Source organism: Corythoichthys intestinalis, chromosome 22 (assembly GCF_030265065.1).
Source record: "Corythoichthys intestinalis isolate RoL2023-P3 chromosome 22, ASM3026506v1, whole genome shotgun sequence".
In the NCBI taxonomy this organism is placed as follows: domain Eukaryota; kingdom Metazoa; phylum Chordata; class Actinopteri; order Syngnathiformes; family Syngnathidae; genus Corythoichthys; species Corythoichthys intestinalis.
This window is the reverse complement of record NC_080416.1, coordinates 33,821,094-33,839,721: the sequence shown is the minus strand read 5'-3', so window position 1 is coordinate 33,839,721 and position 18,628 is coordinate 33,821,094. Positions and strand designations below refer to the sequence as shown.

General features: G+C 40.3%; 1 protein-coding gene across 2 annotated transcripts in view; it reads right to left on the bottom strand.

The window, feature by feature from the left end:
• Positions 1-510: 510 nt before the first annotated feature.
• LOC130910191 (carcinoembryonic antigen-related cell adhesion molecule 5-like) overlaps positions 511-18,628 on the bottom strand; it is a 33,900-nt gene continuing 15,782 nt past the window's right edge. Inside the window, exons 6-10 of one of the 2 annotated variants that reach the window (XM_057827220.1) lie at positions 13,634-13,912; positions 10,567-10,821; positions 10,373-10,490; positions 6,240-6,278; positions 511-6,117 (exon numbers count right to left, since the gene is read on the bottom strand). In XM_057827220.1, coding sequence (XP_057683203.1) covers positions 6,260-6,278; positions 10,373-10,490; positions 10,567-10,821; positions 13,634-13,912 — 671 coding nt within the window. In that variant the 3' untranslated portion in view covers positions 511-6,117; positions 6,240-6,259. The remainder of the gene's footprint in view (positions 6,118-6,239; positions 6,279-10,372; positions 10,491-10,566; positions 10,822-13,633; positions 13,913-18,628) is intronic. The other variant, XM_057827221.1, reaches the window with a different exon arrangement.

The following is an 18,628-nucleotide window of genomic DNA, read 5'->3' as shown; positions in this document are numbered from 1 at the left end:
ACGCCGGCCCCTGTCTAGCTTTGTCAGCAGACAGAGACAGATTGGAGCAGAGACAGAGCCTTTGCAATTGTAGGACCTGAATCCTTCTGGCAGCATACATTCACTAGATGTCACTGCAGGCAAACTTTACATAACTGAGTGACTGACACCACCTGTGGTACAAAGTAGTATTGCGGCGTCTTCAACGGACACTTTAGGTCCATCTGTGGCTTGCACGACGTGGGCGTAACTAGCTTTAGGGGTCACCCCGCCTCCATCCTAACCTCAACCACACCCCCTATCTTGCAAATTACATCCCCGCCCTCTGTCGAACAGATACACCTGGACACTTCCAGTTTCTTCGTCTTCGTAGTCAGCTTAAGAACCTGTCAACACCTCCCCTCCTCCCAGACACAAACATGCATGCACAACCCCTTCCCCCATCCCAGAGAAGACTAGGAAAATAGTAGCGGCAAGGCTAAAATGTTGATCTGCAAAAAGGCAAGTAGTGACACGACATGCAGGAATGCATGTGAGATTACAGGGTACAAACACCCAAGCGCGTGCACGCACACGCTCACACACATACCTTATGCGACCTCTATATGCCACTGAACTCAAGAGAGCTATTTGGTTAGCAATTAGCAAAACTGGGCTGTCACGCCTCACCCCCATAGCGGTCAACACACTCGAAAACACGAATGTGTGGCGCACACAAACATATGCGTGCATTTACAAAATATATACACTTAAGTTTAACACATGTTCATATGCTGACTCAAACACAGAGGAATGTAGGTAGGTGGTGCTTCCTCACTGTGATTGGCTGCTTTAAACACACACAGGCACGCACAAGGTTTCAAAATGGAGAACACCTTTCGTTTTTAATTTTTTACGTGAGCAACAGAAGACAAAAACAAACATGTTCCACAGCTAACAAATGGCGGTGGAGGCTCGTCACGCTTAACATGTGGATACACCAAACGCGTCACGCTAACAGGCTAACGAGTTTGCCAGTGATGGACTTCAGCTCCACTGTTTTTTTTTACAATAAATACTTAAAGGGGGGGGGTTCAGAATTTTTGACATTATGCTTAATCTTCAAGTTAGCGGGGGTTTAATTAGTCAGTGGAGTTGATTTAAACAAATTCTGTGCAGTTTGCTAGTTAAAAAAAATAGTAATGAAATGAATTACGGCAGTTTGGTGTGACGTTGTTTTGGCCGTGTGGGTATTTTGTACAATGATCTATATTTTAAATTTACTTGACAGTTCTGTTAATATCAATTTATATTTGCATGCTAAGGTTGTACCACTGACTCAAGCTAGCTTAGCCACTCTGGAGCCCTGAAACTACAGTGGTATGAAAAAGTATCTGAACATTTTGGAATTTCTCACATTTCAGCATAAAATCACCATCAGATGTGATCTGATCTTTGTCAAACTCACACAGATGTAAAAACAGTGTTTAACTAAAACCACACAAACATTTATAGGTTTTCATACTTTAATGAGGATAGCATGCAAACAATGACAGAAGGGGGAAAATAAGTAAGTCAGCCCTCTGAGACTTAAAGAGCAATTGAAACCAATTTAAGTTAGGTGTGTGTCCAATCACTGATGAGTGGTTTAAAGCTGCCCTGCCCACTATAAAACACACACCAGGTAGGAATTGTCTTGCCGAGTAGCATTGTCTGATGTTCATCATGACTCGATCCAATAAGCGGTCTGAAGACCTGCGATCAAGGATTGTTGATTTGTATAAAGCTAGGAAAGGACACAAAACCATCTCTAAAATTCTGGATGTTCATCAATCGACAGTCAGAGAATTGTTCTACAAATGGAGAGAGTTTGGCACTGTTGCTTCTCTCCCAAGGAGTGGCCGTCCACCAAAGATGACGCCAAGAGTTAAGCGCAGAATACTCAGAGAGGTAAAAAAAAAAAAAAAAAAAAAGAACCCTAGAGTGTCTGCTAAATCACTGGCACAGTCCAATATCTCTGTGCACACATTACCTATATGTAAAACTATGGCCAAGAATGGTGTTCATGGGAGGACTTAAGGGAGGAAGCCAATGCTGTCTATAAAAACATTGTTGCTCGTTTAATGTTCACAAAAAGCCACTTGGACACACCACAGAAGTTTTGGCAAAATATTTTGTAGACTGATGAAACCAAAGTGTAACTGTTTGGAAGTAACATACAATGTCATGTGTGGATGAAAAATGGAACATCTCACCAACATCAACACCTAATCCCCACGCGAAGCAAGGTGAAGGGAGCATCATGATTTGGGGCTGTTTTGCTACTTAAGGGCCTGGGCAACTTGCAATCATTAATTGAAGAATGAATTCAAAAGTTTATCAGGATGATTTGCAGGAAAACCTGAGGGCGTCTGTCAGACAGTTGAAGCTTAAAAGAGGATGAATGCTGCAACAAGACAATAATACTAAACACAGAAGAAAATCAACTTCAGAATGGTTTCAGAAGAACAAAATACATGTTCTGGAGTGGCCAAGTCAAAGTCCAGACTTGAACCCCATTGAAATTCTGTGGCATGACCTAAAGACAGCAAATCATGCCAGACATCCCACGTATCTGACTGAACTACAGCAGATTTGTAGAGAAGAATGGGCCAAGATTACTCCTGGTCGATGTGCCAGACTGATCTGCAACTGCAGGAAGTGTCTGGTTATTGCTGCCAAAAGGGGGGCCGCAAAATATTAAATGTCATGGTTCACTTACTTATTTTCCCCTCTTCTTTCATTGCTTACATACTATCCTCATTAAAATGTGAAAACCTGTAAATGTTTGGGTGGTTTTAGTTAAACTAGAGACTGTTTTTTCATCAGTGTGATTTTGACAAAGATCAGATCACATTTGAGAGTGATTTTATGCAGAAAAGTGAGAAATTCCAAAAGGTTCAGATACTTTTTCATACCACTGTAACATATATCTGACCAACTGCACAGAATTTGTCGAACTAATTAAACCTCGAAGATTGAGCCCAATGTCAAACATTCTGAACTTCCCTTTCAAATGCGTGCAAAAACACACACACACGCAAGCAAACAGTAACCTGAAGTAAATTAAAACAACAAAATGTACAAAATCAAAAAAAGCTCTATTTCCCGCCAAAAGTCCGGCCCCGCCAACTTTGCCAGTTTATTGCGTGAGTCAATCTTGGCGTGTCTTTGCACGTTCTCTTTCTGTGTGGCTTCGGTTGTCTAAACGTGTGCAAATTTGTGTGACTGTAGAGTGTTTGTGTAGGTTTAGGCATATTTGTTTCTCAGGGCATGTGTGTGTTCTCAGGTTTCCAGCAGCCACTCTGGTGTTGCGTCAGGGGGAAGGGCATCCGTTGGCGGTGGGCGGGGATGAAGCACAGAAGTCAAGTGACGGAGGCGAGGCTGGAAGGGAGGAATGGAGCAGGCCAGTTGGGGACGACAAAACAAAAGACGAGACCGGGAAGGAAGTAGTGTTGCACCGATACCATTTTTTGGCTCCCGATACCGATACTTTAATGATACTACATGTTTTGAGAAGATGTGCCATTTTTCTTTTAATACTAAAAAATCAGAGGTGGGTAGTAACTCATTACATTTACTTGAGTAACTTTTTGAGACATATTGTATACACTTCTAAGAGTAGGTGATGGAGCTTTGCAAGGCAAAAATTCCTCAACTTTATTAATTCTTTCTCTCATAATCTTCGCCGCGTTTTTTTGAGTCACTGCGCAGCCCAAACCGTCTGACCAACCGGCACCGTTCAAATATTGAAATGACTGAATTCTCGCACGATGCAGGGAAATTCTCGAATGACCCCCCCAAAATTTTCACTTCGCCCATAAATGCATTTTTTTTTTTTTTTTAAATCGAAATGTATCTAGTCCTACAATTTTCGACCAAATCACATAAAGTACACATAAAAAAATCCAGGATGGTAATGAGCATAAAAGTTGTATATAGAATTCGGATAACACAGTTCTCCCAAAATTTGCCAAAAACTTTCCCATTCATTTTTAATGGGATGCCATTGACAGCCAATTACGTCCAAATTTCCCATTGATTTTCAATGGCAGAAAAAAACTGTCTGGTTGTGTTTTTTGATAAAAAACTTACCATCACAGCACAGTGACATTAAACTGGTGCCCAAGTAAGTCGATGCTAATTGTCCCCGAAATGCCCCAAATCAACAGGAGGTGACCTGATATCAACAGGAAGTGTCCCGGAAATGTCCCCAAATCAAAAAGAACTGACCCAATATCAACAGGAAGGTACCAGGACTTGGGGGGGTCAACAGGAAGCCCCAACAAAATGCCCAAAGAAACAACTGGGCAGGTCTGAGTTCTGTATCTACAACAGCAAAGTTCCATCGCAATTTCTCCAGAAATCGCAGTTTGTAGTTTTACTAAGTCATACTTTTTATTATTACTTGAGTCGATTTGTGAAGAAGAAACGCGACTCAAACTCCATTACATTGGGCTGCACTAGTTGTTACATTTTTCGTCTATATTCAAAATATTAGATTTTACATCTTTTTTTGCCAGTGTCACCAATGAGACCCAAGCCTTCCATTCTATGATCATGCCAGCTTGTTCAATCACGAGATGTCTTTAAAGCACCGTAAAAAAACAAACAAACAAAAAAAACAGTATTTGACATAGAGCGCTGCCATCAAAATAACTCGAAAGTGCTGATTTTTATCTCCCTCCCAGTTTTTATTTAGCACCGATCAACCATGAAAAAAACGGAGATTTGAAGCCTTTTAATTTCATTATAGGAAATATGTTTTCTCCACTAGAAGGCCCTCATGCCCTTTTAAATGATTGACGCTTCGCTTCATTTCTGTAGATTTTTTTTCACTCGCTGGAATTCAATGATTTTTTTGTGTGTGTGTGTATGTGTTTATTTCTCCTAATGTAGTTATGTAAACACTTATAGTACAGTATAATAATAACAGTTCATTTATATAACTTTGTTATGAGAAAAAAATACCGTTGTTTGAAAATAAAACATCTAACATCGTAAGCAGTTACTCACAATGTTACTAATGACTTGAGTATTCTTTTCACCAAATACTTTTTTACTTGTACTTGAGTACATTTTTAGGATGACTACCTTTACTTGAGTAATCTTATTTTGAAGTAATGCTACTCTTACTTGAGGAACATTTTTAGCTACTTTACCCACCTCTGTAAATAATCACATACTCCATTAAATGTCAAGTAGTTGGAATCATGTCTTGGTCAGACACTGCTTAACTAATGTTCTGCCATTGACGGCAATAGACGTCCGATCCATTTGAAGTGGCTTCAAATGGGTCGGATGTCTACTGTGGATTCACTGAAATATACTGTAAATTATCAAGATTGGACAGCCATCTTATGTAGTTTGACCAGTGGTTGACACTACATCTGGAAAAGTACATATTGCGCAGTAGCACCGCATGTTTTCTTTGTACTTCCCAATACTGATTACGTCATCTTGGTGCCGATTCTGTACCGATACATGTATCGGTATCGGTGCAACGCCACTGGAAAGCACATATTTTGCGTCGCGTTAGGTCTGACAGCTGTTTAGAACTCATTTTTGGGTGCGAAATAAAAGAAAAAAAAACAATTTTACCTCTTTTGTGTCAAGTTTGTGAACTGCAGGTACCCCCTTTTTCTTCTGAAAAATGAAAAATACTGTACTTAATCTCTTTGGCTGCCAGATGTGATGTACAGTAGTACAGTAGTGTCGTGGTAGTTATTTACTGACTTGTAGATTGAAAACACCCGGCGCCGTCAATGGCGGCTAATGAGTTTTATCATTATTATTATTATTTATCATTAAAAATTGATAATTGGCACGCAATGAAATGACTTTATCTAAACATTTGTAAAAGTTACGGGTTCCTGCTGCACGTATATTGACAACAACTTGACATTAGGGAGACCAATTGAGATCAATTTTGGATTGCGCAATCAAAAATTTGTTCAAAACAACTGGAACAAAGGAACTTTTTTTTTTTTTTTTTTTTTCATAGCTAGGAGATTCCTGCCACGAAGCCCAACGAATGAAAATGGGCATGGGTGACGACTTTCTCTCCCACGGGGAGCGGCCGAATCCAAACGCCGCCTCCGATGTCGGGACCCGTAACTCCTGCGTGCACAAACAGCAAGGTGCTCTTTATTGCTGTTAGCAAGCATCTGAACGGTCACCATGGAAGCCCAAGAGAGACAAGAATAGCCCACGCACAGAAAGACAAACACGCATTTACTTACCAGTAGTGTACCAAGGTTCACTAGTACGGTGACTCCACCCTAGACACACACAAATTCAGGATGAGCAACAACAACAACAAAAAGTCCATCATTAACCCTTTGTAGGGAAAGAGACTATTTTTGGTCATTTCGAAAACTTGAATATCATTACGATTACATTCATTTAAGTTTCCATTTTTATGATGAATGATTGTATTTTGACATGATTTTTCATGAACACTTACGTCTACAAATTTTAAAAATGTAATAAAGCTAAGTGTACTTGATCATTAAAAATGTAACTAAAAGCTATAGGGTCAATTACTGTTGATTTGGGTTATTTCCTATTAATTTTTCAGCAGGACCGAGAACGAAAAGTTGTATTTATCATGTGGCAAAATTGATTTTGTCATGTGGCAAAATTGATTTTGTCATGTGCCATTTTTTTTCCAAGTGGCATTTTTTCTTTGCCATGTGGCATTTTTTTGACACGTGGCAAAATTTATTTTACCATGTGAATTATTTTATTTTTTTTGCCATGTGGCATTTTTTTTTTTGCAATGTGGCAAAATTGATTTTGCCATGTGGCAAAATTTATTTTCACATGTGGCATTTTTTTTGGGTATGTGGCAAAATTGATTTTGCTATGTGGCATTTTTTTTTTTTGCCAAGTGGCAAAATGGATTTTCACATGTGGGAAAATTTGTTTTCACATGTGGCTTTTTTTTTTATTTGGTACGTGGCAAAATGGATTTTGGTTTGTGGCATTTGTTTTGCCATGTGGCAAAATGGATTTTGCCATGTGGTATGGGGTATGTATATATACATACAGTATAATACATATGTGGTATGTATTTTAACGTGGCATTTTTTAGGGGTATGTGGCTAAATGGATTTTGGTTTGCGGCATTTTTTTTCCCCGTATGTGGCATTTTTTGGGTTGTATGCCATTTTTGCAGGCCATGCACGTCCATGCCATTGACAGCTATGCACGTCCAAATTTTCCATTCATCTTAAACGGCAGAAAAACGTTTGGCTGTGATTTTTGACCATACACTTACCATTACACCACATTGACATTCAACTGGCACCCAAATAAGGCTATGCCATTGACTAATGGTAAGTGTATAGTCAAAAATCACAGCCACACGTTTTTCTGCCATTTAAAAGGAATGGAAAATTTGGACGTGGATAGCCGTCAATAGCATAGCCTTACTTGGGTGCCAGTTGAATGTCAGTGCACTCTAATGTTAAGTGTATAGTCAAAAATCACAGCTACACGTTTTTTTGCCATTTAAAATGAATGGAAAATTTGGACGTGCATAGCCGTCAATGGCTATGCAAGAAATTCCCCATACAAAAAAAAATATACCACAAACCAAAATCCATTTTGCCACATACCATTAAAAATGCCACATGGCAAAATACATTTTGCCACATGGCAAAATCAATTTTGCCACATGGCAAAAAAAAAATGCCACATGGCAAAATCATTTTTGCCACATGGCAAACAAAAAAATGCGACATGGCAAAATCCATTTTGCCACATTGCAAAAAAAATGCCACATGGCAAAATCAATTTTGCCACATGGCAAAAAAAAATGCCACATGGCAAAAAAAAAATGCGACATGGCAAAATCCATTTTGCCACATGGCAAAAAAATGCCACATGGCAAAATGGCAAAAACAAAAAAAAAATGCCACATGGCAAAATCAATTTTGCCACATGGCAAATACCACTTTTGGTTCTTGGTGTCATTCTAATTTTGTGTCATTTCTGGGCCACTTCTTGATTATTTTGGCCACTTCCTGTTGATTTTTGGGCAATGACGGGTCACCTCATATTGATCTCGGGTACTTCCTATTCTTTTTCTGCCATTTCTGAGCTACTTCTTGATTTATCTGGTCACTTGCTGTTGATTTTGGGGCATTTACGGGTCACTTCCTGTTAATTTTGAGTACTTTCTATATATTTTGTGTAATTTCTGGGCCACTTCTTGATTATTTCGGTCACTTCCTGTTTATTTTGGGGCTTTTACTGTTCACTTCCTGTTAATTTTGGGTACTTCCTATTCATTTTGTGTCATTTATGGGTTAATTCTTGATTTTTATGTCACTTACTGTGGATGTTTGGGCATTTATGGGTCACTTCCTGTTAATTTTGGGTACTTCCTATTCATTTGGTAACATTTACGGGCAAATTCTTGATTATTTTGGTCACTTTCTGTTTATTTTGGGCCATTTACGTGTCACTTCATGTTGATTTTTGCTCACTTCCTATTCATTTTGCATCATTTCTAGATTACTTTTTGATTATTTTGGTCATTTCCTGTTTTTTATCATTTCTGAATGACTTCTTGATTATTTTGGTCACTTCCTGTTTATTTGTGGAAATGTATGGGTCACTCCCTGTTGATTTAGGCCCACTGTCCTTTCATTTTGTGTCATTACTAGGTTACTTCTTGATTATTTTGGTCCGTTCCTGTTGATTTTGGGGCATTTACGGGTCAGTTCCTATTTATAGTGGGTACTTCCTATTTATTTTGTGTCATTTCTGGGTAACTTCCTGATTATTTTTGGTCACTTCCCGTTGAATTTGGGTCTTTCCAGGAGAAATAAGCACTGGTTTTGGCCCCCCAACAGATTAAAAGTTTTTTTTTTTTTCTCGGGTTTTCTTTTTTTTAATTCACAGTATTTAAATAAGTGCCCTGTAGGGGTTAATGTTTATAAGAAAGATTGCTGGCAAATTCTGGAGTGAGGCACGCGTGTAAGCTGGCGACCAAGTATTGACACACAACTACTCTCTGGAAGGAATGCGGTCTGGCAGGCAAATTTGCTGTGGGGGAGGTGACAGTTGGGCTCTAAGACAATGAATTTCCTGGCTGCCATTAGCGGCAGTAGACGTCCAATCCATTTTAAGAGTGAGGGGCTGGAAGCGATCATTCGATAAAATGGATTAAATGTCTTTTGCCGTCAATGGGTGTTTCCAATATTAATTGAGCTAAACTAAAACCTCTGGTTTGCTATGTGGCAAAATGTATTTTGCCATGTGGCATTTTTTTTGCCATGTGGTAATGGCTGTAATTGTTAGTGCATAGTCAAAAATCACAGCCATGTTTTTCTGAATTTTAAAATGAATGGAATATTTGGACGTGCATGACCTGCTAAAATGCCATATACAAAAAAAAATACCACATACCAAAAAATAATAAAATAAAGCCACATACTAAAATCCATTTTGCCACATACCCCAAAAAGTGCCACATGCAAAAAAAAATAAAACATGCCACAGGGCATAGTCAATTTTACCACTTTTCGTTCTCGCGCTCTCTAATTTTGTGTCATTTCTGGGCCACTTCTCGATAATTTTAGTCACTTTCTGTTGATTTGTGGGCATTTACGGCTCACTTCATGTTGACTGAAAAACAATGCAACATGGCAATATCCATTTTGCAACATGGCAAAAATAAATGCCACATGGTAAAAATCAATTTTGCCACATGGCAAAAAAAAATGCCACATGGCAAAATCCATTTTACCACATGGCAAAAACAATGCCACATGCCAAAATCAATTTTGCCACATGGCAAAAACAAAGCAACATGGCAACATCAATTTTGCCACATGACAAAAAAAATGCCACATGGCAAAGTCCATTTTGCCACATGACAAAAAACAGTTTTGCCACATGGTAAAAAAAAGACCACATGGCAAATACCACTTTTGGTTGTTGTCGTCTCTCCCATTTTGACTGAATGATTGCTTCCAGCCCCTCTCAGTCCAAATTAAATGGACGTACTGTATATTGTCAATGGGTGTTTTCAAAATCAAACTAAAACTATACTTTCGCTATCTATTGACTTTGAAGCATTTAAGGGTCCCTTCTTATTGCTTTTCAGTCACTTCTTGTTGATTTTGGGTCATTTCTGGGCAACGCCTTGTGTATTCTGGTTAGATCCTGTTGATTTAGGGTCACTTAAGGATCGCTTCCAATTGTTTTTGGGTTGACGGCAATAGACGTCCACTCCAGTTTGATGGAAGATCGCTTCCAGCCCCTCTATTGCCGTCAGTGGGTGTTTTCAAGCTCAATTTCCTTTTTTACTTTATTTTTTTTACAACGTACTGTAATTACCACAACGCATACTCTCACTTACGGAACTTTCTGCCTGCAGTAAATGACCAAGCCAATGGCGAGGCCCAACGCGGCTAGGACACCGATGATAATTCCGGCGATGGCGCCATCTGACAGGCCTTCATCCAGCGCCCCCTCCTCTGCGCACACACACAAACAGCAAGTGTCGGCGGGCGTCCGAAGTGGTACCCAAAATAGGAACCCGCGTCCGCCCACCTTTGACGGACAGGTTGTGCGTGTAGACGGCGCTCTTTCCGGTGACTGTGTTGCGTGCCTGGCACGTGTACGTGCCAGTGTTCTTGTAGGTGGCCTCGGCGATGGTGTATGTGGAGGTCTTGATGTCGGTCAGCGTTCCGTTGAACTTCCAGGTGAAATTTGCGGGCGGCACAGAAGCGGCCGAGCAGCGCAGGTTGATACCGTCACGCACCTCCACTGCGGTCTCGCCACTCACCTTCACCTCCTCGGGACCGACTGTTGGATGGGGCCGCATCATTAGCTAACCCTTTTCAAACATTTTACATTTTTTATTGTTTGAAAATATTTTCTTGTATTAGAATAAAAATCAGAGCTCTTTTAACCTTCTCAGTTTGAAGTTGGAATTTCTAACATCACCTCAACAACACCCCTGCCAACGAGCTAGCAAAAGCCAGCGAAAGCCAGCACAAGCAATTGAAAGCTAGTAGAGGCAACCTAAGTCATTGTACGAAAAAAAAAAAAAAACTATATCCCCAATACCATCGTGTGATCAAAAACATGATCACTCAATGACAACGTTTCCATTTGTAATTGATTTGACGTCTATAGCTGCCAATACCAATGAATGAATTCAATTAATATAGGTTCTAAAAATAATTTGTAAACATGTTTTGTTTGGCGAATACAGTGATCCCTCGTTACTTCGCACTTCAAACTTCACGCCCTTAGTCCATCGCAGATTTTTTTCAATTAAAAAAGTATCTGCAGTATTTCATTTAAAAATGTCAAGATATATGCATGTATACATGTACAAATCATTGTTTTCGTTCATATATATGTCATTTAATTCATAATTATTACATTTCCAGTGCTTAAAAACAATTTTTAAAAATATTTATATACCATAATTTTCGGACTAAAAGGCGCACCTGACTGTAAGCCGCCATCCACCAAATTTGACAAGAAAACAGCATTTGTTCATCGATAGTATTGGACTATAAGCCGCAGCTATACTCTCTGTATTATGGGATATTTACACCAAAAGATATTAATCGATAACCCTTTATTTGACAGCGGCATCATAAGAATGTCATAAGACCAAATGAACTACCATGGAGCTTTGAACCAATTGGCTGCAAAGCTTCAAGAAGCTTCATTTGGCCATCAGTGTTCTTTTGAGGGCGACAGTCAACCTCTGCTGCCATCTGCTGTCAACACTGTTGTCGTTCAACATGCTTCCTATCATGCATTGCAGCACTAAAGATGTAAATAACAATCAAAATTCATGTTCTGTGCTAATTATTTCTTCAGTTACTGTTCTAGTTGTTACATTAATTGCTAGTTATGGTATATGGTAACATTTTATTTAACAGTGGCACCATAAGACTGTCATAGGGCCATCATAATTAAGACATGACAATGCCATGAGCATTAATGAATGCTTATGACAGATCATTTTGTGTTATCTGACAAATTATCCCCCTTTTGAACGGATGTAAAAGATCCGAGCTGGACATTAATGGAGTTCGTGACATAATTTGCCAGATGGCACTTAATGACATCTGTCATAAGCATTCATTAAGGCCCATGATAATAACATTATCGACATATGACAGTCTTATGACACAGCTGTCAAATAAAGTGTTACCAAATACCATAACTAGCAATTAATGAAACCTCTAGAAACAGTAACTTAAGAAATATTTAGCAGAGAACATGAATTTTGATTTTTATTTACATGTGTAGTGCTGCAATGCATGATAGGAGGCATGTTGGACGACAACAGTGTTGACAGCAGGTGGAAGTAGTGGTTGACTGTTTCCCCCAAGCAAACAGTGATGGCCAAATGAAGCTTCTTGAAGCAATGAAGCTTTACAGCCAATAAATCAACAGATAAACCTCATTTTTTTGTTTACGCTGCATATGCTTCATTTAGGCAATATCATCGGAAAACATAGAAATAACTTAATTGTTACGCTGACGACACACAACTGTATTTATCAATTAAACCTGAGCAGATCAGGCAAGTGGATAAACTAAGCACCTGCGTCCGAGATATAAATACCTGGATGAGCACTAATTATCTTCTACTTAACCCTGAAAAGACAGAAGTCCTTATAATAGGCCCAAAAAGTGTGAGAGACTCTTTAACTGCCCAGATAGTCACTCTGGACAATGTAAGTGTAGCCTCCAGCACCACAGTTAAAAACCTAGGAGTTCTATTTGACCCAGACTTATCATTAAAAGCTGCAAACCTGCAGAACAGCCTTTTTTCACCTGCGCAACATAGCCAAAATTAGAAATATTTTGTCTAAAAACGGTGCAAAAAGATTAATTCACGCGCTCGTTACATCTAGATTGGATTACTGTAACTCCCTACTTGCAGCTTGTCCTAAAAGTTCTCTAAAAGGTCTTCAGCTAGTCCAGAACGCAGCAGCAAGACTTTTAACAGGAACTAATAGAAGAGAGCACGTCACCCTTGTGCTCCAGGCCCTTCACTGGCTTCCAGACGAGTTTAGAAATAAATTCAAAATCCTCTACCTTATATTTAAGACCATTCATGGTTTGAGGCCATCTTATCTCACCGATGCTCTGGTTCCATACCACCCCAACAGAACACTCCGTTCTCAGAATGCAGGTCTACTGGTAGTTCCCAGGGTTTCCAAAAGGACAGTAGGCGCTAGAGCCTTTAGCTACCAAGCTCCTGTCTTATGGAATCAGCTTCCAGCTAGTAATAAAGAAGCCAACACAGTCTGTACATTTAAGATTAGACTAAAAACGTTCCTGTGCGACAAAACTTATGGTCAGGCTAGTTGAAACCGGACAGGACTCACAGTTCAGTCTAAGCTGTACTAGAAGCTATAATGCTGGGGGAAGTACAGCCACTGGTCCTATCTGCTTTTTCTCACTCTACCTACCACTTGTCTTGTAGGTTTAGCTCAGTAAACATCTCGTTCGCACACTATTCACATGTATCTAGCATACGGGAGTTTGACCCCCCTAGCAACAGTTGCTAACGTCATGAATGAGCAAAGGTGACGTGTTACGTGCAGTACGTTATTGTGAAAAATGGCCAAGGCGCACTCACAGTTGACGACCATCTTGTAGGCGGCCTTCTCGGAGCTGACGGCATTGGCGAGACGGCACTCGTAGAGCCCGTTGTCGTCCCGCTGTAGGGTTGTAAAGCCGATCCAGGAGCCGTCGGGCGCCGCCGCCACTCGGGCCGGCAGTGGCTGGCCATCCTTCAGCCATGTCCTGTCGGTCACGGCGCCGGCTGCCGCCTGGCAGCTCAGATTAGCCGAGCTGTTGCCAGCCAGCAGGACGGCAGCGGCTGCTGGGTGGCTCATCTTCACGCCTGACACCGGCTCTACATGCGTGCAGGAAAGAAATAAAAGACCGCAGGATTTCAATTTAGATATCTAAATGAACTGGCATTGCAGGTCAAATAAATGAAGCAATGAACTAACTAAGCAGTGCGGCCAAACTGTCCAGCTTGCATTTGGTACTTAAAGTTAATGATGACTGACAGGTTTTGTAGCTTTGATCTTGCCAGAGAAGCTTGGTAGTACTACGACCAAATGCACCCAGAGCGAGGTCGGATCAGAACGCGGTCGCCGCGGCGTGGACACACCGGTTACATTGGTGCCGTGACCCGGATGGGCAGCAAAGGTTTTCTGGGGGTGAGTGTAACAGTTCCGCGTGTGTGAGTGGTCCATGGAAAATCCTTCCCTCCGATGCTTTCATGTGGGTGCGCTGGTGGCTAGGGTGTTAGCTCGAACTTATGGCCTATAGGTTCGAGTCTTGACCTGAATGAAGTTAGGAACGCAGGTCGGCGCGGAGCGGACACACCGATTACAGCAGGGGTGCCCAAGTACGGTCCTCAAGATCACATATCCAGCTTATTTTCCATGTCTCCCTCCTCCAACACACCTGAATCAAATAATCAGGATCGTTATCGGGCTGGTCATTTGGTTCAGGTGTGTTAAAGGAGGGAGACATGGAAAACAAGCCGGATAGGTGATCTCGAGGACCGGACTTGGGCACCCCTGGATTACAGCTTCAAGTTGGGAGCCGTCCCGCACTCCGCTTCAGTCGGTCGCAGTTATTCTCAAACACATGCAACGCCGAATTTAGGTTGAAAAAGTACGAAAGCTCTACCATATAGAAACAGGAAGGATTGTCTCAGGAGTGATTTTGTTGTGAAAAAAATCAATGGGAGAAATTAACCGCTACGGCATTGGCGTCATAATTCGCAATATTTACGTAAAATAAATGCTAACTGCCCGTTTTTTTCCTTTTAACCAAGAATAAAGACTTTTTTACGTCCATATCTGTAAAGAATTTGTGAGTAAGCATTTATTCACAAGAATTTTCAACGTAAAAGCTCTTTGTGGTGTAAAGGCGGCGCCAAGGTGGCTTAAAGACTAGCAGCACATTAGACATATTTACGTAAAATAAATGCTAACTGCCTGATTTTTTTGCTTGCAACCAAGAATCGAGACTGTTTTGCGTCCATATCTATAAAGAATTCAGGGACTTAACTTAAGCATTTATTCACAAGAATTTTCAACGTAAAAAGCTCTTTGTGGTGATAAGGCAGCGCCACAGTAGCTTAAAGACAAGCAGCACATTCAACATATTTACTTAAAATAAATGCTAACTGCCCGTTTTTTTGCTTTAACCAAGAATCAAAACTGTTTTACGTCCATATCTATAAAGAATTCAGGGATTTAAGCATACATTCACAAGAATTTTCAACGTAAAAGCTCTTTGTGATGTAAAGGCGGCGCCAAGGTGGCTTAAAGACTAGCAGCGCATTAGACATATTTACGTAAAATAGATGCTAACAGAATGATTTTTTTTGCTTGTAACCAAGAATCGAGACTGTTTTGCGTCCATATTTATAAAGAATTCAGGGATTTAACTTAAGCATTTATTCACAAGAATTTTCAACGTAAAAAGCTCTTTGTGGTGATTAGGCGGCGCCACAGTAGCTTAAAGACAAGCAGCACATTCAACATATTTACTCAAAAATAAATGCTAACTGCCCGTTTTTTTGCTTTTAACCAAGAATCAAGACTGTTTTATGTCCATGTCTATAAAGAATTGAGGGATTTAAGCATTTATCCACGGGAATTTTCAACATAAAAAGCTCAATGTCTGTGTTTCCACTCGGTCAGCTTTAATGGAGGTAGGCCCCCTATTAATCGGCCCCGTGCCCCGTCAATATATTGTGAAGTTTAAGATTGTATATAATATTTTTATTCTTTTTATTCCAGTTAACATAAATATCTTTGATGTGAAAAATGTAATAGAATGGAGCATGCAATAACGTGTAGAGCAGGAAAAGTAACATCAGGTAATTTACTGAGTAACTAATTACTCTTACAATGAGGTAACTGAGTTACTAACATAATTACTTTTGGTGAGAAGTACTTTGTAACTCTAATTACTTTTTAAAAGTCAAATTAACAACACTGATTAAAACGTACTGTGACAAAACTCGGCCAATTAAACTTAGAGGTTTGCATGAGAAGCGTTTTGGGGGCTGTTTTAATCAGTTGCCACCGCGCTGCTGTTTTCTTCCAACAAAGAAAGCAAACGCTAGCAAGCAAACTCTTCAGGGCGCAATTTAAGACTGAAACACACACGTAAAATACACTTTCTACGCACTCCCACCACACACTCACACACACCAGTCGAACAGGTTTCCAGAAGAAGTCGAGAAATGGAGGAGGAACGCCACACCTTACAATTGCCTGCCTGACTCCATTTTAGGGCTGCATTAACCCTTTGCAGGGCACGCATTGGCAGCCATTGACGCTGCTCGACGTGACCAGGAGTGCTGGAAGTCACTCACAGCATGGGGTGATGAGGAGCTTTATTAGTTTTTTCCATCCAAAAACAGCCGTGTCAAATTTGTCATGCTCCCGCTTTTTCACCACACAAGGCGTGCACAATGGTAGTACACACGCATGCTCTACAGTTTACGTACTACTACTAGGCTTACTACAAAGACAGTGTTCTACACTGCTGGCCAAAAGTATTGGCCCCCCTGCAATTCTGTCGGATAACGCTCAATTTCTCCCAGAGTGATTGCAATTACAAATGCTTTGGTGGTAATAGCTTCATTTATTTTGCTTGCAATGAAAAATTACAAAAGAGAATGGGAAAAAAATTAAATCATTTTTAATTTTACACAAAACTCCATAAATGGACCGGACAAAAGTATTGGCAGCCTTAGAAAAATCATGTGACACTTCTCTAATTTGTGTAATTAACAGCACTTGTTACTTATATGTGGCAAATAACAGGTGGTGGCAATAACCAAATCACACGTGCAGCCAGTTAAAATGGATTAAAGTTGACTCAACCTGCGTCCTTGTGTGTACCACATTGTGCATGGAGAAAATAAAGAAGACCAAAGAACTGACAGAGGACTTGAGAAGCAAAATTGTGAGGAAACATGTGCAATCTCAAGGCTACAAGTCCATCTCCAAAGACCTGAATGCTCCTGTGTCTACCGTGCGCAGTGTCTTCAATGAGTGTAAAGCCCATGGCACTGTGGCTAATCTACCTAGTTGTAGACGGAAAGGCAAAATTGACGAGAGATTTCAATGAAAGATTGTGCGGATAGTGGATAAAGAACCTCAACTAACATCCAAACAAGTTCAAGCTGTCCTGCAGTCTGACGGTACAACAGTGTCAAACCGTACTATCCGCCGGCGTCTGAATGAAAAGCGACTCTATGGTAGGATACCCAGGAAGACCCACTTCTGACCCAGAGATACAAAAAAGCCAGGCCGGAGTTTGCCAAAACATACCGAGAAAGCCAAAAACATTTTTGAAGAATGTTCTCTGGTCAGATCAGACAAAAGTACAGCTTTTGGAGAAAAGGCATCAAAAGTTTACAGGAAAAAAACGAGGCCTTCAAAGAAAAGAACACGGTCCCCACAGTCAAACATGGCTCAGGTTCCCTCATGTTTTGGGGTTGCTTTGCTACCTTTGGCACTGGACTGCTTGACCGTGTGCTTGGCACTATGAAGTCTGAAGACTACCAACAAATTTTGCAGCATAATGTAGGGCCCAGTGTGAGAAATCTGGGTCTCCCTCAAAGGTAATGGGTCTTCCAGCAGGACAATGGCCCAAAACACACTTCAAAAAGCACAAGAAAATGGTTTGAGAGAAAGCACTGGAGACTTCTTAAGTGGCCACCAATGAGTCCAGACCTGAATCCCACAGAACACCTGTGGAAAGATCTGAAAATGGCAGTTTGGAGGAGGCACCCTTCAAATCTCAGAGACCTGGAGCAGTTGGCCAAAAAAGAATGGTCTAAATTTCCAGCAGAGCATTGTAAGAAACTCATTGATGGATACCAGTTGCTGTTGTTCGCAGTTATTTTGTCTAAAGGTTGTGCTAACAAGTATTAGGCTGAGGGTGCCAATACTTTTGTCTGGCCCATTTTTGGAGTTTTGTGTAAAATGATAATGATTTCCAATTTTTCTCTTCTGTTTTGTGTTTTTTCATTGCAAGCAAAATAAATGAAGATATTACTACCAAAGCATTAGTAATTGCAATCATTTTCTGGGAGAAATTGAGCATAATCTGACAGAATTGCAGGTGTGCCAATACTTTTGGCCAGCAGTGTATTATACCTGCAGTGTGTGTTGGAGTTTTTGTATTGGAAATAAAAGTGCCTGTGTACTGTATTATAATGCAATTCCCCGCAGCTAGGTGGCACAATAACACACAAACATATTTGAAAACTAAACAAATACTGTAGCACCTTATTCAACATGACCCGGATAGCAAGTATTGTGTCAGGGTGCCGGTGACCATGTTGTAAAAAAAATACATAAATAGATAAATCAACTTTTTCAACGAAGAAATTTATTCCCCAAAGTTAAATATTCATATTCATATATGTTCAATTTTTTTTTTTTTATCCCCCCCCCCCAAAAAAAAAATATCTACCAAAACAATATTTTTCTCCCCAACATCACCCCATTTCGTGCACCACTGCCGACGTCCAATCCCTTTCCACTGAGACTCACGGTCAATAAAGATTGGACGTCTGGCGCCG